The 23,471-nt window shown below is 53.4% G+C and overlaps 1 protein-coding gene across 4 annotated transcripts in view; it reads right to left on the bottom strand.

Moving 5' to 3' along the window:
- Positions 1-2,559: 2,559 nt before the first annotated feature.
- SSBP3 (single stranded DNA binding protein 3) overlaps positions 2,560-23,471 on the bottom strand; it is a 168,063-nt gene continuing 147,151 nt past the window's right edge. For 2 of the 4 annotated variants that reach the window (XM_066269104.1, XM_066269107.1), the window contains 11 exons: positions 21,675-21,741; positions 21,494-21,570; positions 13,841-13,929; positions 13,182-13,230; positions 12,553-12,588; positions 11,973-12,027; positions 10,650-10,720; positions 5,624-5,702; positions 5,367-5,395; positions 5,130-5,231; positions 2,560-4,316 (listed from right to left, as the gene is read on the bottom strand). In XM_066269104.1, the coding sequence (XP_066125201.1) occupies positions 4,287-4,316; positions 5,130-5,231; positions 5,367-5,395; positions 5,624-5,702; positions 10,650-10,720; positions 11,973-12,027; positions 12,553-12,588; positions 13,182-13,230; positions 13,841-13,929; positions 21,494-21,570; positions 21,675-21,741 (684 nt within the window). In that variant the 3' untranslated portion in view covers positions 2,560-4,286. The remainder of the gene's footprint in view (positions 4,317-5,129; positions 5,232-5,366; positions 5,396-5,623; positions 5,703-10,649; positions 10,721-11,972; positions 12,028-12,552; positions 12,589-13,181; positions 13,231-13,840; positions 13,930-21,493; positions 21,571-21,674; positions 21,742-23,471) is intronic. The other 2 variants (XM_066269106.1, XM_066269108.1) reach the window with 1 other exon arrangement.

Below are 23,471 nucleotides of genomic sequence, written 5' to 3'. Positions count from 1 at the left end.
ACCACCCTAGTCTGGTCTCCTGTGTCCAGTGCTCCTAGTGCTCGTGTCCAATGAGCCCAGGGCAGAGCAGAGTAGGACACACCTATCTATCACCCCTAGCCCAGCCCAGCCCAGGGGAGCCCCAGAATTCCAAGAGACCAGCTCCACTCAATTCAGGGCAAAACCCTCACAGAAGCCCAGGGTGTGGTCCTGGACCCTGTGGAAACCGCATGGGACAGCAGAGGCCAGAGGCAGGGGTTTCTCAGTTACCCAGGGCATCAGGTTGTCAGCACCAGTGCCAGCCCAGCCGACAGGCGTCCTGCTCTGGCTCTGCCCCTTGGCAGCTTCTGCCCCTCACCCCTTGCTGGAGTCAGCTGGTTTGCCTCAAGGTTCTTTTTCTGGTTCCAGGGACGGGTGCCCAGACAGGAGGGAGAAGGCCGGGGTCTCCTTTCTGACCCAGGCCCAGCCTCCACTCCAAACTCCCAGGCTGGCTGTCTCTTGAGTGAACCTCTGTGGACAATGATGACTCTATCAGAGCAGCTGCTGAGGGTGGGCATTTTGCCTGGCTCCTCCACTCCTGCCCAAGTGTCAAGGGTGGCTAAAGCCCCCTCTATGAAAGGCCAGCAATGGCCTCCCCTTTCTCCTGCCTCACTCAGGAGCTGGCCTGGCCTCCTGTCTCCCAATCAGGCCTGCGCAGGGCAGTGTAAACATCTGGGGAACAGGAGCCAGTCCTGTCCTCAAAGATCTGCCCCTCATGCGGCCGACGCTGAATAGCCTCTCCAGGGACTGCTGGGGGCGGTACGGAAGGGCACTGGATGTTCTCGGCTCCCATGCAGAGGGGGCAGCGAGGCAGACAGCAGGTTCTTACAGGCTGTCCTCTCCCCCATGACCTGGGATCCCTTCCAGCTCAGGGCCCCAACCACTGCTGCCGTCCCGAGTGCTGCTCTGGGAGCACAGGAGGCAGCAAGGGCACTGAGGGATGTTTGCCCATCATCTCTACCATCTCCTTTGTCCAGCACTGGGTTGGCTGGCACGTGGCACAGTCTCTTCAGAGCTGTGAGTGTAGCTCAGCCAAAGCTGGAGCTCATCTGTCCCACAGTGAGGTTTTTCTAATAGTTTAAAAGTGTCTGTGCTGGGAAGAGCCTAGAAAACCTGTTCTAAGATGAAGGAATGTACAAAATTGATCTAGACCCTCGCAACTGCACCCCATCACAACCATCGGGACTCTCCCCAAAGGAGTTCACACACCACTGACATCTAGCTAACACTACCGCTCTTACTCCATGCAAGGCACTATTCTATTACAAATGTTCACTTATCCTCACAATAACCCCATGAAGTAGACAAACCATGAGCCCACCTTATGAGACAGACAGGAAGGGAGATGAGAAGCATCAACTCATAGTTGTGGCACTTGAATTGTTCATTGATTGCTTCTCATATGTGCCTTGACTGGGGGGTTGAGGGGCTCCAGAGGAGCAAGTGATTCCCTTGCCCAAGCCAGTGACCCTGGACTTCAAGCCAGCAAGCTAGTAAAATTTAGGCTTAAACCAGTGACCAGGGGATCATTTCAATTATCTGACGCTCCAGCTGGTGACCTTGGGTTTCGAACCTGGGACCTCAGCATCCCAGGCTGATGCTCTATCCACTGTACCACCACTGGCCTGCCCCACTACCCCCACTTTGCAGATGGGGAAACTGAGCACAGAGATAGAAACTAACCTGTCCATGACCACACAGTAGTGGCAACTCAAGATCTGAAACCGGCGATTTGCTGTCTGGCCCCTCAGATCTTACAAGAGGACAGAGTCCACACACACTATGCTCAGATACCTCCTGCTGCAGGCCTGGAATGAGGTCCCACAGCTCCAGGAAACAGAAAGTTTCACTCTCTAAATTCAAATTGGCGTCCACCACAGCTCGCCTCACCCCCACTCTCAACACTCTTGCCTGAGTGACAGCGAGGACTGTGTCCCCACATCTTTCCAGCCAACGCAGCCATCTTCTGGGGTGCTGCTTCGGCTGGTTTTCTAAAACCCACATCAAACTTGTACTATGAAAATCTTTCAAGAACTTCCCCTTGCCTTGGAGGTTAAAGAAAAACAACAACCAACCAACCTCCTGCTGGCCCAGCACCCCCGATCAGGGAAGGCAGTTCCACCGGGAGAAAGCAGGGTGTGGTGCAGCCCACAGGGCCATGCTCGCTGATACTGCCTCGTGATGGAAAACACAGGCCACCAGGAACCTCTCTGCTTACAGGAAAATAACGTCTGGCAAGCCAAAATGTGTTTGCAAGGCAGGAAACCGAAACTAGATTTCAGAATGCCCCCAAATATCTGAAGTGACACTGATGCCCTCCCTCCCAACCCACTGTCCCCCAAGGCCACTGCGACTCTTCACAGAAAATGCAGAATTAACATGCCCAGGAAAAGAAGGCAGATGCCTTGAACACAAAACAAAATCTTGTTATATGCCGGGAACAAAAACTCTGTGCCTAACCCGTCGCCTTGCGCCTTGCATTTTGCAATCAGTATAATAAACTCCCACCCAGGTTCCCCCAAACATGTCAGGAAGGGCTGCGGAAAAAAGATGTCCCTTTAATAAAACGTTATCAACATATATCGTACACAAACTACAATGTATCATAATTACTTTTTTTTTTCCTCTCTTAATTCAGAACCAGACTACAAGGTAAGAAAAAACACAGAAACAGCTACAATGTTCCCAATAATCCGCACAAAGTCTTTTTTCAGGCAGATGATATCTCACATAATATGATATCCATGGATCAGAAAGGGGGAGAGACAAAGACCAGCTACGGGGCAGCGGGGAGAGTAAATGTACAGAGAATTCGGGTGTCTCCAGGGCCAGACACAGAGGTTTCCGCGGGGAGTGCTGAGGTGAGGGAGGCTGAGTCACCCCTCCTGAGAGGGGCAGGCTCCACTGTCACGTGTTGGTTTTTGAAAATAAAAACAGGACCGGAAACAGCACGTCTGTTCAGTGGTTGGTGTGCCCCCCACCCCACCCCCACAACTATTCCAAAGTCTTTCCGTCCAGTTCCAAGCATATGCAGAGCAATTCTGGTCAATATCCTGTCTTTGAAAAAGGAGGAAGAATCAAGAAAAAAACAAAACAAAAGAAAACCCAAACCCCAGCCCTACACTGCCAGCACACACAAGGACGATGCAAGGGCCATGGGGACGAGGACGCGGAAGTCACAGTTTCCATGTCCCAGGTCATAGCCATCCTGTCGGGGGTTGGCCTCCCCCACTCCACTCGGAGTCACCACTCAGCTGGCAGAATTCTCGCCGGGAAGACTGGGGTGGGGGCTGAGGAGGGGGCTGGAGGGGCGGGGGCGGTCCAGGAGAGACGGAGAAGCAATCCTGGGAACAGTGCACACCACGGGGTTGCAGCGAGGCTCCGCCCTGGTGGGGTCCGGAAAGCCGTCAGGTGGCTCGGCCCCTCCTGCCGCAGATGGGGGCGGGGCAACTCTGGGGTCCAAGTCGTGCAGCCGCTGTTGCCAGCCACCTTGGCCACGAAAAATTAGGCAAAACAAAAACAAAAACAGAACAGGTCCCAGGCCCCTCCCCTGTCCATCTGCACAAGCCAAAAACCCCAAGTGGAAAAGGGTGACTTCCTTTTTTCTTTCCCAAAAAGGCCTTTTGAAAGAAACCACTGATTGTAAACTGCCCAGTTTATTATTATCATCATTATTATTATTATTTTTAGGTGGCTACAAAGACAGCGTGAGAGCTCACACCTAGACTAGCTTTCCCGGTGGAAGGGCTTGGGGACAGACAGCAGGGCTTGTTATTTTTTGTCCTTTTTTTCCTTTTTTAAATGAAGAAAGCAAAGAGGTTGGTTGGGGTGGGATGAAGTGGGGGCTTGATAGAAGCTTCCTTTTTTAAAAATTTCCCCCCCAAAAAAACCCCCTGAAAACAAATAAAAAAAAATCCCAACAACGGTAAAACCCCCAAACAATAAACAACAAAAAAGTGTCATGTACATAAAAGGTCCTTTTGGGAAAGGGCAAGGGGTGGGCTTTTCCTGGTCATTGACTTGAAATATATTTTTGAGTTCTGTCCTTCATGTTTTATGGAATAAAAAGTTCGGCCTTTTTATTGCATGAAACTAAAATTGGAAAAGGTGGGGGGAGTGGAGAGGAGGGTGGGGGTGGAGGGGGAGCTGGGAGATGCCCCTCCCCCAGCTCCTGGGTAATGACACCTCACTTCTTCTTGCATAATTTCTGGCATCTTCCCGCCTGCAATGCCGGCTCTCTCAGCATCTCGGAGAAGAGGAGGGGGTAATCACACACTCATCGTCATGCTTGGAGAATACTGGAAGGGGAGAAGCAGAGAGGGGGGTTGTGAGGGCCGGGGAGTGGGAACCTGATGAAGATCTGATTGCACAGAGGCAGGTGGGACCAGTCTGGGTGCTTGGCTGGGCTGAGACTGGGTGCCACTGGGTGGGCTGGGGGCTGCCCACCTGCGCCCACCTCTTGGACTCAGCCCGTGTCTGTCAGGAACTCTGGAGGCGGACTCATTCCCTGCCCCTTGTCCCTCCACAAATCACCCCTTTTCCAGCTGAAGAAGCAGCTGCGGGGCTGGCAGCTTTCCTGAAGTCGGGGCACAGGACTGCAGAGAACTGGGGAATGGTGAGCCAGGGTGCCCTGGGGTGGCAGCCAGTCTGAGGTTCTCAAATCTGCTTAACCATGGGGCTGTTTCTTCAAGCAAGATTGTGAACAGAAGCCCAATATGGAAAAGTAGATGGCCAGCCCCTCTGCAGTGACATCCCAGGAAGTCAGTCTCCGTCACCAGGACAGATAGAAACGGACCCAGGGCTTTTCCAGTGACATCAGCTTAATCAGTGCCGAAGGCATTGTGCCTGCACACAGATGCCTCCAGAAGGACCCGCCAGTGGTCAGACCCAGGTGGCAGTGGTCAGGGCCATGCAACGGGCAAGGTTAGGGCTCTGAACTGTGTGGAAAAATAACACCAGTGAAAGGCCCACAACATGGCGGCTGGGAGCCAGGCCCAGGGGGCAAGTTTTGGCCAGAAGGCTCTAAAATTTGTTCAATAAATAAATCCCAGACCTCAGAGGATCAGATGATGGCCCAGGGATGAAACAAGGGTGGCAGCAGGCACACTTACATTGTCGTTCTGGAAGGAGTGGAGGAAGTTCCCTCCTAGCTCGCCGTCGTCTCGAGGGGTGCCTGGAGGATTGCTAATGCCACTTATGTTGTTAGGAGAATTCTGCAGGGAGAACAGAGGAAGTGAGCCCCGGGGCCCCGCAACCTGTCCAGCCAGACTGGGAGAGAGGCTTTGGGGGGGGGTTCAGGTGGGGTAGGGGGGGTGCTCTCAGGGAGGAGACATCAAATATACACTCACTTTTGGAAGTCCATCTATGTCACCTGACCCTGGAAGAAAAGAATCCTATTCAGTTTCTTGCCCACTCTTCTGTGGAGGGGCATCCAGATCCTTCCACCCAAATCCCACACTATTTCTGCGCTGAGAATTTTCTACCCTGGTAGGATCTCTCAGGATCTTTCTGTGGGCCCCACCGAGGCCAGGGCTGTGGACCAGGCCTCGCTGAGCCAGCTGAGGCGAAGAAAGGAGTCTGGACAGGGCGGGAGCAGCAGACTTACCTAACGATCCATTCATGTGGTGTGGCTCCATGCCGCCCATGCCGCCCATCGGGCCGTCCGAACCTGGACCCATGGGGAACTGAGAAAGAAGCACAGAGCATGGCGGCTGAGTGGCCTTAGCCCTCTGTGTTGTGCTCACGGGCTCACAAGCCCAGCAGCACCACAGTCCTGACCTGAGCGAGCTTCCACTCTGGTGGGGCTCCTCTCACACCCTCAAGGCAGAACAGTATCTACTTTTTGGTCATTATGAATAATGTTTATGAATATTTGTGTACAATCATTATGAAAACATGTTTTCCTTTCTCTGGGGTAGACAACGAGGAGTGGAACTGCAGGGTCATATGGTGACTAACCTTTCTAAGAACTGTCTAACTGCTTGCCAAAGCAGCTGCACCACTTGACATTCCCAGTGGTAAAGTGTTAGGGCTCCAATTTCTTCCCATCCCCGCCAAACTTGCTATCTTCGTCTTTCCTATTAGAGCCATCCTACTGGGTATGAGGTGGTATCTCATTGTTGTTTTCATTTGCATTTCCCTAATAACTAATAATGCTGAGCCCCATTTCATTCTTCTTCTTCTTTTTTTTTTCTTTCTGAAGTTGGAAATGGGGAGGCAGTCAGACAGACTCCTGCATGCGCCCGACCAGGATCCACCCGGCATGCCCACCAGGGGGCGTCGCTCTGCCGTAATCAGAGCCATTCTAGCGCCTGAGGCAGGAGCCACAGAGCCATCCCCAGTGCCCGGGCCAACTTTGCTCCAATGGAGCCTTGGCTGCCGGAGGGGAAGAGAGAGATGGAGAGGAAGGAGAGGGGGAGAGGTGGAGAAGCAGATGGGCGCTTCTCCTGTGTGCCCTGACCGGGAATCGAACCCGGGACTCCCGTACACCAGACCGACGCTCTACGACTGAGCCAACCGGCCAGGGCCTTCATTATTCTTCTTTGGAGATATCGCTATGCAGACCCTTGGCCTATTTTTTTAATTGGGGTTTTTTTTTTCAGTTATTGAGTTTTAAGCGCTCTTTACATATTTTAGATTCAAGTCCCTTATCAGCTGTATGGTTTGCAAGTATCTTTTTCCACTCTGCAGGTGACAGTGTTCTCTGACACACAGAAAGTTTTAAATGTGATAAAGTCCAATGCATCTACTTTTTTCTTTTGTCACTTGTACTTTTGGTGCTGTAGCTAAGACGGCTTGGCTTGACCCAGGTCATGAGGATTTACTCCCATGTTTCTTCTGTTTTAGAGCTTCAGCTCTGCCATTCAGGTGCAGGGTCTGCCCTGAGTTCCCTTTGCGTCCTGGTATACAGAAGCAGTCCAACTCCACTCAGCCGGGTCCGCTGTGTCTGTAAACTCACCAGGTGAGCTGTCCCTGTCTCAGAGGTCCACTGTTTCAAAACATTCTGAAGCACACTGGATGTCATTAGAAATCAAACCTGTCCTTTTCAGGGAAAATGGTTTTTAGTTTGTTTGTTTTTTTTAAATTCAAGATTCTTCCAGCTTATTTACAATTCTATATTTTACATGTCAATTAAATTAAGAAGCCTGTATCTTTGCTTGTTTTTTAAAGATTTATTTACCTATTTTAGAGGTGGAGGAGTGAGAAGCATCAACTTGTAGCAGCTGCTTCTCTTATTCACAGGTCAGGCAGGCTCAGGGAAAATGGCTTTGCCTGACCAGGTGGTGGCGTAGTGGAGAGGACGTCGGCCTGGGATGCTGAGGACCCAGGTTTGAACCTCGAGGTCACAGGCTTGAGCATGGGCTTATCCAGCTTGAGCACACGATTGCCGGCTTGAGCGTGGGACCACAGACATAACTCCATGGTCACTGGCTTGAAGCCAAAGGTTGCTGGCTTGAGCAAGGGGTCACTGGCTTGGCTGCAGCCTCCCCCCCCCCCCCGGCAAATAGAGAAAGTAATCCATGAGCAACTAAGGTGATCCTTCTCATCTTTCTCCCTTCCTGTCCCTCTCTCTCTTGCTTAATAAAAAAAAAGGAAAAAAAGGTTTTAAAGTAGAAAGGTAATCTGAACTTGTGAGATCCAACCTGGATTCCAATTAAGTTAGTTTTAATAATGATATTGAGAAAATCTTATTTAATGTGGCTTCACATAGGGTGACATTTTTTGAGTTCTCAAGCAGTCTCATTTCCAAAAAGCAGTCCTTTGGCCGTATGAGGGTTTGTGGCAACCCCCACCCCCTCTCCACCCACAACTGAACAATTCAGGTGCGGTCCACTCTTCCTCACCTAGGCTCTTCGTGGCCTCTTTAAAGAGCCATCAAACAGTTGTGGAGACATGGCATATACATTTCTATTTCAGTGTAATTCCTTCCTCCATTCTCATTTCAACCTATTTCCAAATTAGAGAAGGACATCACAGTAGGCCAACACTGGGACATCATTCCTATGGCCAGAAACTATGATGGCCACCTCGTGGGCTCAGGTCTGAGGCTTTCGATTTCTGCAGTCTAAAATCTCATTAAGTGCTTCTGCATGTTTTGAGGAAATTGACAAGTGACCGAAAACTTTCATTAGGATAGCCTGGTACCACAGGTAAGCAAATCACACTCCTTTGTAACAGTGCAGGGGACAAGGTGTATGGGACATCGAGCAGGTAAGATGTTTACATGTACATTTGTAAATGAAATTTGCAACTTAACTGTCTTCAGATAAATGAGCAAAGTCTAAGTTTGTATTTGGACAAGAGAAGAACAACCTTTATATCTAAGACCTGAAAGACCTGTTTTTGTTGCCAGCATTTTTTTTTTATAATTAAAAAAAATTTTAAATTTATTGATTTTAGTGAGAGAGACTGGGAGAGAGGGAGACAGGAACATAGATCTGCTCCTGTGTGTGCCCTGACCGGGGACCAAACCCGCAGCCTCCGCGCCTTGGGGCGATGTTCCAACCCACCGAGCTCCCAGCCAGGGCCTTGCCATGACTGGATATACCACTTGACATATTGTGGGAAGCTCACCTGATTGCTGGCGAGATCTGACAGAATTAACTCTATACTGCTAAGGACCAACACATACCATCAAAGCTCCCCTCCTATGGACCTAGAGGACTTCGCCGTATGTAGCCTCTGAATCTGGAACTGGAACCTCCTCAGTTCAGGGAGCGATTAAGGGGCTGGCACGGTGATGATGTTCCTTCAAGGAGTTTGCCCAAGTGAACGCAGCAGTTGCTATTTTTGACTGAACTTTGGTGTCTTTTTGGAGGATGAAAACAAACTTTTGATTCAGAAAGATGTGCCTGTCTCCTCTTAGGCTCGTGCAAGTCCGTCTCCAATGCGCCTTCACACCACGACCCCCTCCATACCCCCTCTTCTCTGCAGCATACCGGTAGTACCGTCCGGCCTGCTCATCCACCTCCCTAATTCAGCTGTATGTGTCCTCCCACCTGTCGTTAAAACAACACGGTTATTTGTCTTTTTTTTTCCTGGTAATGTCTGGGTCATACTGGTGCTGAAACTGTGTGCATTTTCATCACCTGAACTCTTAGAACTCATGAGCACAATACTCACAACATGAAAAATACAACCTGCCTATCTCGACACGCAGCATGGCAGTTTGTCTGCAGATTTAAGGGGATGCGTCAGTGCCCGGGGACTGCAGCACACTTGAGTCGCAACCCTGGGAGCATGCAATGTGGGTGATCCAGTAACGGAGTCTGCGGTCAGGAGCATGGCGACCGTGACCGTGAGAGGAGGGTGACCAATGCCATTTCCATGTGACACTACATAGTGTGCCCAGTCCCTGTCCTTAGGGCTGTTGTTCAGGTCTTACACTTTCCCGCCGAACTCTCTGCATGTACTGCCATAAGCCAGAACTTTCTGCGTCCTGGGAAGTCATTTCCTGGGACAGAGGGCTTTGAGAGCTAAAACGTGCATGGCTGGTCAGCCTAGTAAAAACTAGGGGTGATGAGGTAGGGGTCCTGGGAGGTGCTGGGTGCGCCGTAAAGGGGAGGGGTGGGCCATCAGGTGTGAGGTGCTGTTCCCATCCCACTCAGTCACATGACTCTGGTTACAGCCCCTCTTGACACCCTAGGAGACAGTCCAAAGACCCTCACCAGAGGCCACAAGCAGCTTAAACGTGCAGAGACCAGCATGGGGCCACTCATGATCAGGCTTTGACACATGGGTGGTTTAAGTAACACATTAAAAAGTGAACCAACAAAACCATATAGAGCATCCCCAAAAAGCCACACACTGTTTTGGGGCCCCCACCCCATCTATGGCTCTGCAGTCCACAGACTTTTGATTTGGTCACACTGCGGCCTCTTTTCCAAACCCTGAGCTCCCGAGGGCAAGGCTGGTCGGGTTCACCTTCCAGGCTGATGTGGACGGGTTGTCTGGAGGTGAGACGGACCAGCACTGTCCTCAGGGAGCTCCCAGCTGAGAGATGGAGACAGGCTATAGCTGCACAGTCAAGTCCCAAGTGACATGGGACAGAGGACAGGGAGTGGTGATCAGAAAGGTAGAATCTGAGCTGCAACATGACTGAAGGTGGGAACGCTGCCAAGAAGGGAGGGAGTAGTTTCTTGATGAGGAAATGGCTTGAAGAGAGGCAGCAAGGCCACAGGTGTGGGGGTCACAGGGCTCCCCAAGGAGGCGACGGCCAGGGCAGGAAGTCCCCAAATGGGCCCTGTGCTCCTGTTGTGGCCTCACTCTTAGCCTGTGTCCAGGAAGCAGATCCGAGAGGGTGGAGGACTGACTGCCCAGGTGGCACAGCCAGCTGAGCAGTGCCCGGCCCAACCCTACCTCCAGCCTGGCGCTCTCCCACACCGACACCCCACACAGGGACCCACAGTGACCAGAGAGAGGGAGCTGCCTCCTCCCCTCCCCCCAACCCCTGGCAGCTATGAGATGGGAACTGAGGTGCCCAAGAGTTAATCACTTTTCTGACGGTTTACTTGATTCATCTTTGGTAACAAATGGCTGAAATCAATTAAACTTGCTTTCCCCTCAGCTGATGAAGTTAATTATGATTTGTTATGGTATCTGATATGTAAATTATTAGAAAGCAGACTTACGTTGGACCGGCTGCCTCCAGGTGGCACCGGATTAATCATTGTGTAGATGTTGTCACTGGAATTTGTTGAATCTGTAGAATAGTGGAAACCCGCAAGTCGGGGTGATTAATTCATTTCTTAATTAAAACAAACTCATGGCACTTGAACCCATTCTTTTGTATTTTATCACCTAAAATTTTCTTTAAGTACCGCCATTTTCTGGCTAATTTGTATTTAATGAAGATTCACAAAGTTTTTAATCACAGAAAATTCAACTGTGAAAACCACTCAACCCTGAAACGAAGAATTTCAGGGTGTCTGGACAGCAATATGGACGAGGCAGAGGATTACAGGTGCAAAGTCTCGTCTCCCCACCCCAAACCCAATCTGGTCACTGGCTGGGACAATGCGGGGACAGTCAGATCACCACCTACGCTCCCCCCAACCCTGCCCAGTGGTTCTAATCAAATCATGGAAAGAGAAACGTCATGTATTACCCGGGGGCCACCCTGCCAAGCTAACGGGGCAGAGGGAGAGGAAGGGAGGGGGCTGCAGACACATTAGCATATGGAGTGGTTTAATGTGACCCAGTCTGAATGTAGGTCATGCAGCTCATAAAAATGCAGCAGCAGAAAGAGGGAGTCAGAGCGGGAGCCGGAGACCACGGCAGCCGCAGTGAGCAGCCTCCCTGCTACAGGGAGCTGAGGAGGGGGAGAGGGCCCTCCGCCTCCCCAATTAGCCAGAGCCGTCTCCCCAGGAAATCAGCTAACGTGTTTATATCTGGAGCAGGCCCCATATTCCTCAGGCAGAAATCCAACCACCTCTCACTTTTTATTTTTGGGGTGGGTAAGGATTTCGTGTTGAATCCCTTCTAGTCGTGGTACGATATTCTTAGCTGGGAACGAAACACAATTGTGAGGCTGGGAGTGCGTGCATGCCTTCCTTTGGTTTAAAAAAAGGAGAAGGGATCTCCTAACAGGAGACTGGAACCCATGTGTAGAGTCCTGGTCCCAGGCTGCTAGAACTCAAAAGCCCCTTCTCAGTCACCTGGAAAAACCACCCCCAAGACAGGGTGCTTCTCTCTGACCAGTGGGAGCCAAGGCCAGAGGCACCTTGTGCCCAGACTTCTCTGCTCTGCTCACCCTTTAACCAGAGATGAGAAGTGACTGGGCTGAGGCCACACACTGGTTTCATGGCACCAGGGGCCTCGTGCCCCTCAAATCCGATGCCAAGGTAATTGGTGGAGGCTATGCTGCTCAGAAGTGGCTAGCAAGCTTCGGCTCTGCACCTGTGCCCTCTAGGACTCTATGCCTCCAAAAGCACCCTCTCCCCAAGCCCTCTTACCTGCAGGACTAGGCATGATGGGTGTTCCTGGTGGGCCACCTCCGCCAGGGGGGCCCTGGAGACAAGATAAAAACTGGCATCAGAACCCACAGTGGTGAACACGGTGTGAGGCCACCGAGCTCTAGGCACGACAGCCGCACGTGCTCACCTGGGCCCAGCCTGGCACTCAGCTCTCGCTAACCCTCCGTCAGTCACACAGAACCCGAGTGTAAGCCCCATGGGACCTGACTGAGATTTCCCCGCTTTCTTTAAACTGAGGCAGCCGTATAAATGTGTATGTGTGTACTGGTCTGTGCTAACACACATGACGACTAGTGAAACCATAAAACTGTGGTGGAAGCCAACCAAACCACTGGTCAGCTCCCAAGATGGGGATCCCAATTCTGGGTCTTGTTTGGAAATTTCTGGGCCACCAGGAGGTACAAATACCTGAACGTTGACAATAAATTCTAGCACAGTTAGAATCTGTGCTCAAAATGTGTTTTGAAAGGGAAAGAGAGGGACCCCTGAGTAGTTCTCTTGCACCCTTAGTCACAAGTGGCTAGAAATGCAACACCACCCAAAGCCCACACACACTTACCACATAGGTACCGGGTGATGAGGAGGAGTATGGAATCTAGAAATAAGAGGTGGGGGAGCCATGTGTCAGAGTCACTTCTTCCAATAAGCAGCACTTTTTGGCTCCCAAACCCACTTGGGGACATGATCCTACTCTTGATGGGACAGGCTGTGGGCCCCACTGAGCCAACTGGTTAGTTTCCCTAGGAGGGCCGGGGTGTGAGCAAAATCCAGCTCCTACAACGAAATGATCCCGGGAGCCCTGCAGGGAGCCTTGGGGAGTCCCCAGTTCCAGAGAGGAGGGAAGTGGAAACTTTGCTCCACCACTGGACTGTCTGTGCTTGGCCCCTTCCCGGCCCCTTCCTCTGAGCGCTGGAAGCTGGTCCTGCAGAAGTCTCTACGTGAACAGTGCTCTCTGAGCCAAGTCTCAGCTCACACATCAGTTTCTGCAGAGCAGTGGGCTGGGCTGGGTGGGCACCAAGCCCATGATGGCCCCACATGTTACTCCTAAGCCCCCGTCTACAGGTGGGCTTCTCCTTGGAGGCAACAGATAAGAGTCCTGTTCCATCTCCCCTCCCTGTTGACACACCTCCAACCTGGGAACAGGAACCCCCTCCCTGGCAAATACCACCCACCCGACCTGGTACTCACTGAGTTAGCACTGTTAGGATTGGGCCAGGGTCTGCCAGCTCCCGGGCCCCTGACAGAGGAAGACAGAGATGAAGACAATGAAAAAGGTGCCGTCAATCCCAGGAGATGGTGCCAGTAGGGGCAGAACAAGAGGGCTAAAATGACTAATAGGAAGTCCTTTGTACCAGCCCACGGCCTTAGAAACCATCTGGTTCTGGGGTCCTAACAGCTAGTTCCTTGGGTAGAAATCTACAAACTATAAATTATATGAGAAACATGTGAAGTACATAAAATTTCCTAGGGATCTATCACCACAAAGGGGTTAAAAAACGCTGAAGCCCTAGAACAGGGTTCCAATCTTGACCTTTCCACTTTATGCTGTGTGAGCCTGGGCATGTGACTTCACCTTTCTGTGCCTCAGTCACCTCATCTGTAAATGGGAGATAACAGCAACCCCATACAGGGTTGTTATGGAGATTAGGTGAGCTATGCCACGTGACAGGCTGAGACCTGTGCTGGGCACATGAAGTACCGTATGGGGTGAGGTCTCAGCACAGAACTGCTGAGGAGACTGAGGCCCAGAGAGCTGCCAGTAACGGCGTGAATCACAGTCTTCCAGGACAGTAGACGGTGGGGAAAGCCATGGGCTCTGAGCCGCTGGCCGGTCATTTCTGCCTTACATGTTAATCCCGGGCATGGCGGGGCCGAGGGAGTTGGGTGGTGGTCTCATGCCGCTGCCGTAATTCTGCAACGATAACCAAGGGTCAGTCTATGAGAAGGAGAAGGGGAACCGGAGAGAGAAGAGGGAGGGAAAACAAACAGACAGAATATAAGCGAAAGGGTTAGTCTGTGAAAAGAATCCGATGAGAAAAAAATAATACATTTGTTTTTAAAAAGGTGGAAGGAGGGTGGGAATCAAGTGATGGGATCACAATGACAAGCCAGCACAGAGGGACAGTCACAACTTTAAACACATCTTCAGGGGCTTCAAGATGGTTCTCTCAAAAGCACACAGACAGCAAGCAAGCTGCTCACTTCTCTGAGCACACAGCACGGATAGGCAGCTGCCCCTTAGGTCGCAGGCAGGTAAAGGGAACGACTCAGTAACAGATCTGGCTGGCGAGGGCCAGCCACCTGGGGCACTCTGAGGAAGAAACTGTGGGCAGGCTGGGCGGCGGGGCCAGGGCCAAATGTGGAAGGGGAAGAAATGCTCCTGAAAAGCTTGACCTGCAGCTGTACAGACGCCCCACCTGGCCCCAAGTCTGGGTTATTCCCCCTCCCCCAAATCAAGTTGCCTAATCTAGGTGTCAGCATGTGGGGCCCTCAACAGGCACAGAGCTAGGAGCAGGAGGAGAACATTTCTACCCTCCCTCAGAAGGAATCACTGTTCTGTTTGCGAGTCCAGGCAGAACTGGAAACTCCCAGGAGTCCCAGCCCAGCTCAGTATAACCCACTGAGGCAGAGTGGGGCGGGTCACAAGATGCCTTTCACCTGGTTCACCCCCTGTCACAAACAAGCCTGACTCTCTTTTCAATACTATTTTCTTGACAGGAACGTGTCTTGCCTCCTTTCTCCACTTGGCGGGCTCCTACAATTCCACTAAAACCCCGTTCAGACAGCAACTCCTCTGTGATGCCTTCCTGCCCCACCCTTGGGGTTAACTCCCATAATGCCCTGTAACTTTCCGCCTTCTCTGCCCACAGCACAGTGGACTGCGATTATGCCACATGGCCATCTCTCCTACTGGACTCCAAGTGCCTTCTGAAGATGGGAACTGTGACTTAGTGACCTGCACAGCCCTCTGCCCCCTGCCCCCGCTGGCACAGACCAGGTGCTGGATCGATCAATGAAGGCATGAAGAAGTGAAAGAGTAGAAAGTAAAACGAGCCTGGCTGTAGCTTAAGCTCTGGCCTCGTAAGAGAATCCGAAAGAAGTTGGTGGACTTGATGGCAAAGGAATAGCCAGAATTAGCTGTTTTTTTTTTTTTTTAAATATTTTATTTATTGATTTTTTAGAGAGAGAGGAGTTGAGAGAGAGAGACAGAGAGAGAGAGAAAGGGGAGGAGCAGGAAGCATCAACTCCCATATGTGCCTTGACCAGGCAAGCCCAAGGTTTCGAACTGGCGACCTCAGTGTTCCAAGTCGACGCTTTATCCCACTGCGCCACCACAGGTCAGGCAATTAGCTGGTTTTTACTGAACACACAGCACCTATTTGTTAGTTTAAGTGAGAGGAGGGGAGGCAGAGACAGACTCCCACATATGCCCTGACTGGAATCCACCCAGGAAGCCCCCCCATGGGGCAATGATCTGCTCATCTGGGGCCATCCTCAGCATCCAGGGCCAATTCGCTGGAACCAACCGAGCCATGGTTGCTGGAGGGGAAGAGAGAGAAAGAGAGGGAGGAGGGAGGAGGAAAGGGGGAGGGGTGGAGAAGCAGATGGTCACTTCTCCTGTGTGCCCTGACCGGGAAAAGAAGCTGGGACATCCACACGCAGGGCCAATGCTCTACCACTGAGCCAACTGGCCAGAGCTATAGCATGCCTTATATACAGTCTCTGGTTTGGTCCTTACCACAATGTCACGAGGCTGGTATTACCCCTGTCCCACAGAAGAGGAGACTGAGTATAAGGGGTAAAGATTTGCGCAAAGTCACAGTCAGCAACTGACACAACTGGGTTTAAACATGGCTCTGGTAGCCTCTAGAGCTCGCCCCCCACGCCACACACCTGAGAGGCCAGGGGGAGGGGGGAACGGGAGGCTCGAGAGCCACAGCTACAGAGTCAGAGCCTGTATCAGGCTGAGGGCGCGTTCTTCAGCCCGGGACCATCAGCCAAACTTCAATGCCTTGGGGCCACCTCCTCTGCTTGGTCACCCACAGAGGGGCCTGGAGTCTAGAAGAATGTCCAGAGAGGGTGTGGACAATGACAAGAGCAGCACCAGGCTGGCTGGCAATGAGCAAGGCCTGCAGTCAGGGTGGGCAGGGAAGGACAGTGCATGGGGACACTTAGGCGGCCAGCTCCCTTAAGCCAGCATTCCCTGTGCCTGATAGGGTGGGGATGAGTGCCTGCCCTCGAGCAAGCAGTGGCAGACTCAGGGGACATGCAAGGGCCAGGCCTGCTTTACAGAACTGTCACAGGGAAGTGAGCAGAATCATGGATTTGGGGTCAGAACATGGAGGAGGTCAGCACCCTGGTTCAGTCACTTGCGGGTGACTTTGGACAAACTACACAAATAACAATGCTTATTCTGTGCCAGGCTGTGCTATGTGCTTTTTATCACCAAAACTTAATCATCACGATCACCTCATTACTGTCCCCACTTTCAAGATTAACCAACTGAGGCACAGAAGCAGGGCGACAGTCTCAAGCAGCTGTGCTGCCAGCAGGGCTGAGACTGAAAGCCGGCAGCCCTCGGCCAGACTGCCGCGCTCGCCGACGGGGGAGAGAGCTCCCAGCCAGACAGGGCCCTGTGAGGCTCAGACGAAGGGATGGCTCTGCAGGGCTGCCAGTCCTCAGAGGTGCATACTGACCTGGGGTGTCAGGAGCAGAACAAATGCCAGAGCCCTTAACGCCGCTGTCTAAGCACCACAGCACAGCAGTGCTTCGAGGACCCCATCTAAGCCTGATGTGCAGCTATAAAACGCCCTTACAAATCTCGGCCCTACCTGTGCTGGCCTGGAACAGGGAAGCTCACCCCGTCCCAGGCAGCCCACTCCTAGAGAGAGAGAGAGAGAGAGAGAGAGAGAGAGAGAGAGAGGAGGGGAGAGATCTTCCAGGGGCTGCAGCTGTTGCCTCCTGCTGCCTCTCCCACCCAGGAGAGTGACCTGTACCTCTGGGCAATGAAGGGGGCTGGCCTGGGGCAGGCCGAAGCCCGGGGCAATGACAAGTAGGGTGCCCACCCCTGCGGTGTGCAGCCCCTCAGGGAGGCCCAGGGTACGCCATCTGCTGTTCCTGACCCTAGTCCCCTTCAGGAGCCTCCCAAACAGCCAGCATGGCCGCTTCCCTGGAGGAGCTATGCCCACTGGGTCCTCCCCCTTCAGAAGCAAAGACCCTGGAGGGCCAGTGACATGTCCCCATTTCACAAATAAGCTGGAGGACCAAGGAGGCTAGAGACTTGCCCAAGGCCACACATAAATCCTGGGGGGGGGGGGGGTAAGTGCTAAAAATCGGGTTTTGGGAGAGTTTTCAAATCACAGTATCAGCCTTTCACAGAGGGCAGGCCAACTTGGAGGCACGGTTTTGGAGACTCGGGTGACATGGTCCTCCCTTCTCCTAGTTAGTGCCTGCCTCCCAGCCCAAGGCACTGGACTGCTTGTGACCACTAGCCAGATGCTACCCTTCCTCTGCTGTCAGCACTGCTGCACAGGTACAGGCACCTGGAGACATGGAGGAGTTCTCAGTGCAGCCATGGGACTGGCCACATCCACAAGGAAACACCCCTTGCCCTGGTCTCCACGTGAGCACCCCAGACCTCGGGTAGAGGGGTCTAATCCAGTCAGGAACAATGATGGGCTCTCCTGATGTGGACCTTGGATCGGGCCCTACCCTCCTGGTGTCAGCTCTGTGCTCTGTGCAGGGTCCGCACTAACTTGGCAAGTCCCCTGGCGACCAGCAGGGGCTGGGGCCCGCCGCTGCCTTCCCGGACACCTCGTCAGAGGTGCTCCTTCTTGGGGCTGTCTGCAGCCGCACAGTGCTCTCACCAGAACACAGGGGGACAGCCATCTAGACTTCAGGACAGATCTGTCAGCGACGTGGCTGACAGGGCAGGTTCCCCAGCCGTGGGGCCTGTCCTCCACCCCCTAACCACACGGGAGCCTGGCCATCCCACGCCAGGAGGCCTCTCAGGAAAGTCCCGTGAGTGGCCCACTCTCTCCTTGCCCCGCCCCTGGGTGCTCTGACCAGCAGCTGAGCCGCCCATCTTCCTGGGGTCTCTGCTCAGAGGCACCGAGCTCGAACTGTGTGATCAGCAGGGGGATGCTGTGCCTCCCACGATGGGTGGCACAGACCATCCTAGGGACTCCGGTGGCCCCGGGGAACCGGCGTCCATGGGGTCTGTGGGACACGGCACCTCGGACGGGCCGTGCACTCCCTCCCTCTGCACCTGGCTGGAAGCCCCTGCAGTTTCAGCCTCATTCTAATAGGACTCACTTTCAAAAAAGTTCCCAAAAGGTTCCCACCTGACATGACCCACACACCTAAATCTTTACTGAGAGAAAACAATTAGGTGGAACTATTATCTCCTTTTTGGCACTGGCTATTGCACAGAACCAGAGTAAAACCTGCCTGAGGGGCTGGGGCAGAGGGTGGGGCAATGCCTGGTCTCCTGGTTCCTTTGTGACACCGAGGCCAAAATGCAACACAGGTTCCGAAAGTACAGTCACTCCATTTAGACCCAAAATCTGTAAATTAGCCCCAAGACCACACTGTGCCTCTAATTCTTTGTTAGGAAAGTTGTCGAGTGGTCCCTGGCTATTAGCCACCTCCCTACCTGCAGTAGCTGAGGGTTTCCCATCTTTGTGCCTGGTCTCAGGAGAGCAGTGTGCATGCGGTGGCGCTTACCAAAGGCTGCCTGAGGGGCTGGCCACCTTCCGAACACCTGAGCCCAGGGCTCGGGGTCAGAACGGGATCCACGGAACAGCTGCAGGGCTGTTCCAGCCAACCCAGGAGGAGCCCGTGAGGTCGTCACCCAGCTGCCCATTTTGCAGATGAGGGACTGAGGCCCAACCAGGCTGGGCCGTGGCCAGAGCTGTGTTTTTCAGTACTATGTTCTCAGCTCGTCTCTCTCCTGCCCACCAGGAGTGACCAGGGCAGCACCTTCAGGGACAAAAGAGCTGGGGGGTATGAAGAAAATGTGTCCTCTCTCCACCCTCAGCCTTGGGGTCCAAACCCTCCAAGCTGTGCAGAGCTCACTCCCTGGCTGACCCCAGACCCTGTGGTCCACCCCACATCCCAGACTCGCTATGGCTCGAGTCACACACAAGCCCAGGCCTTTCTGTCCCAAGTGGGGAGCTGGTGCTGACATTCTGGGTTGCTTGAGGGAGGTCTGGTCCTGGGATTTAATGTTGCACCCTACTGAAAGGGGTACAGAAGACAAGAAAAGCACTTAAGGGTCTCCATGCTGATAAAGAACAGAGATGTTTTCAGAGTCCCTGAGGTTGATGGGGGGTGGGGTCAGCTGCCCTCATCCCTGTGCTGGCATCTTCCTCCACAGGGCACCCCTCTCAGAGCGTACAGGAGAGCTCCACCCAGTATATGGGCCCCAGGAGGGCAGGACCCTAGCCTTCAGTACCCTTGTGATCTCTATAACGTGCCGGCCTACTGGTCAGGGACACTGACACGAGGAGACACCCGCTAAGCCAGGAAGAAGTCCCAAAACCTTTGGAACACTCTGCTTCAGCCATCTGATAATGTCCATTCCCAGCTTCTAGAACCTCAATTTACTAATGGCCTTTGCCAGAAAAAATAAAAAGTGAAACTATAAAAACAATCACCAAACCCAAGCAACCAGAATCCTGAACACTGGTTTTAAGTCCCTGAGTCGGAAAATATAAATGGCTAAGTAGCTACCCTGTCTGTGCTGGACATGCTAAGAACTTGGCCCTCCCTCCCACTTCCCGCAACCCTACAAGGCAGATACTGGTCTCCTTCTCATTCTACAGATGCAGTTGCTAAGCTTCCAAGAAACCAGATGGGTGGGCAATAGCATAGGAATGACATTTTCCTGCTGTAGACTCCATCCTCTTCACCTCCCAGAATGTTCTGGAAGTCCAAGGCCTCTGTCAATTTCTACACCAAGAGTATCTACCATGCGGTGGAGGCTGAGGGAGACTCGGGACCGACCACTCTGCTGTAGACTCTGCCTCCACCCTGCCATGGACTCCTTGGCTGGGCAGCTTGGCAGAGGTCAGCTCAAGAAGGCCACTTGGCAGGTTAAGAGGAGGCTGGCAAGAACATGAGCTTTGGGGGATTTGAGGAAAGAAGAAAACAGGAAAACCGGAGCTGCAACTGGTGTGGGCTTGCCTCCTTTCAGGATTCCAGGGCCAAGAGAAGACAAGGCACCCCTGAGACCCTTCAGCACACAGAGGGTGCCGCCCTGCTGACCGGAGCGGGGTGGGGGCGGTGCACAGGTGCCTCTTCCTACAAGGGGCAGGTGTGTGGGGGCTACTCCACTGCCAGAGAACCAGAAACCTGGAGAGGGGCCCAGAGCATCCAAATGTCCATAAGCAGGTGGGAGGGGCAGGCGGGCTTCCGGGCAGGGCAGAAGAGAAGGAGCACCCTGGAACAAACTCTTCCACTCTCACTCCATGAAACTCCCTCCCCTTATCCAGACTTCTAGTTTCTTTCAGGTAGTCAGACTCCAGAGAATTCCCAAGAAGGGAAAAATAGAGCAACTTCTTTGTCACAGCTCCTGCAGGCAACAGAGAGCCACATTCAAGTACTAGGAAGAGTGGGGGTCAACCATGAGAAGGCGCTAGAACAGAAACGGCCTACAGACCCCTGCCCGACGGTCCTGTGGGACCCTCCACCCGTGGCAGGTACGGAGCTGGGTGGTAAGCAGCGAGGGCTGTGCTGGCACTATACAGAAGTAGCCAGGATACTTGAAATAATTTCTTCCAGGGGTTTCTAAATGGCCATCTCTCCCCTCCTCCCCCAGTGGAGCCTTCTGGTCAAAAGAAATCTTGGACAGGACCCCGGTTTGTGAAACAGGGAAATGCTTTGGGCGGAAGTGAGCTGGGGCCCCAGCCAGGCTGACGTCCTCCCACTGGGAGTGGCACTGCAGAGGACCATGAATACAGACTCGCTCCATGTTGGAAAGGCAGGGAAACAGAGGCCTGCTGGGCCCCCAGAAGTCAAAGTGATTTGTCCATGGTAAATTGGAAACAGAACTGGAACAGCCCCTCACTTGTCCCACCTCCAGGTAATGACAAACTAATCCATGAGCCAGCTCAAGTCCACCCACCCACGCTGGGAGGAGGCTTTGAGATTCCTGGAGAATCCACACCACTGTCAGGGTACCAGCTCTGCAACCTTCCAGTTCCTCACACCACATGCCAGCACATCCCTCCCCTGGAAGGGTCTGTCACCCAGGAAGCTCTCAGAGGGATCCACAACTCCTTGGGGGCCCCTCCACTCTGCCTGCTGAGGGGCTGCTCCTGGCTCTACATGGGGCCAGCCCAGCGTCCGGCGGAAAGGGTAGCCGGTGACCTGGTCACGCCCACTACTCCCACCCCTGAAAGCTGAGCGACGTGGAAAGACTGACAGACTGTGGAAAGAGGAGAGAAGGCGGGGGCACACAGATGGTCAGGGCGACAGATGGACACACAGGTGCTCACCTGTGGGCCGGGCCCCATGGGCCCCATGCCTCGGGGAGGGTTCATTCTCTGCATTGATCCTCCCATGTTGGGGTGCCCTGCATGAGAGAGCAGATGAACTGTGAGTGGCAGAGGCAGACAGTAGAGGGAGGAGCCCCTCCCGACTCCCCACGTCCCAGGCAGCCCACCCAGCACTCTCTACCTTGTTGTCGGGTGGGATCCATGGAGTTGGGCAGCAGCGGCTGTGTCCCAGGAACTCCTCCCGGAGGCTGCAAGAGACGTGAGACACCACTGAGCAGGTGCTCCCCAAGCTGGGGGAAGGCTTCCCGGGAGTGGCAGTCAGCTCGGGCTGGTGTTAGCAACACCTATAGCACGGGTGGATTGGGGCGTCCTCCGTAGAAGAGGAACAACTGCCCTCTGTCTTTAGGGGTCTGTATCCTCCTAGAGCCTGGTCAGGCTGCCTCCCGCACACCTCTCAGAGGCAGCGTGCCCTGCCCTCTTAACACCAAACCCCAAGCCTGTCTCTCTTTTGCCTCACGGAGATTAACATTTTATTCCCATCTCCAAACTGTGGGGACCCAGAGACCTACTAGCTAAAATCCTGTGTACAATAAGAGGTCCTTTTTAAAGGGGAACAGAGAAGGAGATAGCTCTGAGACAGAGATGGGGGAAATGAGGCCCAGAGACCCAATGGCCCCCAGGACCCTAGCTGGCAAAGCCAGGATAAACATCCGGGACTCCCCACTCCTTCCCGTGAAACGCTGCCGTCCCACCTCCAGGGTAAAGAGAAGGCCTCCAGGAGAGAGGTGAGCAAGACACTGAGCAAGAACCTCTCCCCCAAGACTGATGTAGGTGGCAGAGGACGGTGTGATTACTATCAAGGAGATTGAGGACAAGGTACTGTGGATTTCCTGAGTGAACACTTGGCATATCCACCATGAAAACTTATTTATTTATTTATTGTATTTTTCTGAAGCTGGAAACGGGGAGAGACAGTCAGACAGACTCCCGCATGCGCCCGACCGGGATCCACCCGGCATGCCCACCAGGGGGCGATGCTCTGCCTCTCCAGGGTGTCGCTCTGTTGCGACCAGAGCCACTCTAGCGCCTGGGGCAGAGACCAAGGAGCCATCCCCAGCGCCCGGGCCATCTTTGCTCCAATGGAGCCTCAGCTGCGGGACGAGAAGAGAGAGACAGAGAGGAAGGAAAGGGGGAGGGGTGGAGAAGCAGATGGGCGCTTCTCCTGTGTGCCCTGGCTGGGAATCAAACCTGGGACTTCTGCACGCCAGGCCGATGCTCTACCACTGAGCCAACCAGCCAGGGCATGAAAACTTATTAAGAGTGATTTACTTAAGGCTGAAGTTACTTCAGCTGCCATCAGAAAAGAGAGGCAGAGCTGGGGTGAAAGTTTCTTTCTAAAAGTCCAGGCCTCGGGACTAAGCGTGGGCCGAGAACAGCTGTGGGAAAGCTGGTCACTTTTCCCACCTGCAGGTGCCAGTACCTCTGGGGTGGGGCACCTGTGAGAGGGACCCTCACCCCTGCCCTGCTCACTGCTGTGGGTGGCTGAGTGGGGAGCGGGTCTGTCTTTGGCCAAATGGCGAACTCCAAACCGGTTTCAGAACAAGGTGGTGGGAAGTGGAGGGACAAGAACAGGGTGTGTCTGGGTGTCTGGTGGGGGGGGGGAGGCTTGAGGAGGGCCACGCGAGCCTGGGGAGTGCTCAGTGTCCATGACGGACCTTTGGCGCCTACTGTTTCTACCCACCTGGAGGGCACACAGGCTGTCTCTCCAGCCCCTGGGTGTTAGCCATTGCGACCTCTTGCTTGTTCCCAGCCCTGCTTCCTCTCTGAGTTCCCAAGCTCTGAGCCACTCTGCTGTTTGTGTCTGCCCACTTGGGGAGCTGGGGTATCTCCTGTGAGGCTGATTGGTTTGGGGGATCCCAGGATGCTGAGGTGGATGGTCAGTCAGCCCAGTGCTGACCACTAGTTCTCAGAGAAAGCT

Source organism: Saccopteryx bilineata, chromosome 3 (assembly GCF_036850765.1).
Source record: "Saccopteryx bilineata isolate mSacBil1 chromosome 3, mSacBil1_pri_phased_curated, whole genome shotgun sequence".
Classification (NCBI taxonomy): domain Eukaryota; kingdom Metazoa; phylum Chordata; class Mammalia; order Chiroptera; family Emballonuridae; genus Saccopteryx; species Saccopteryx bilineata.
Note: the sequence above shows the minus strand (reverse complement) of the source record. Positions and strands in the feature narration are given on the sequence as shown.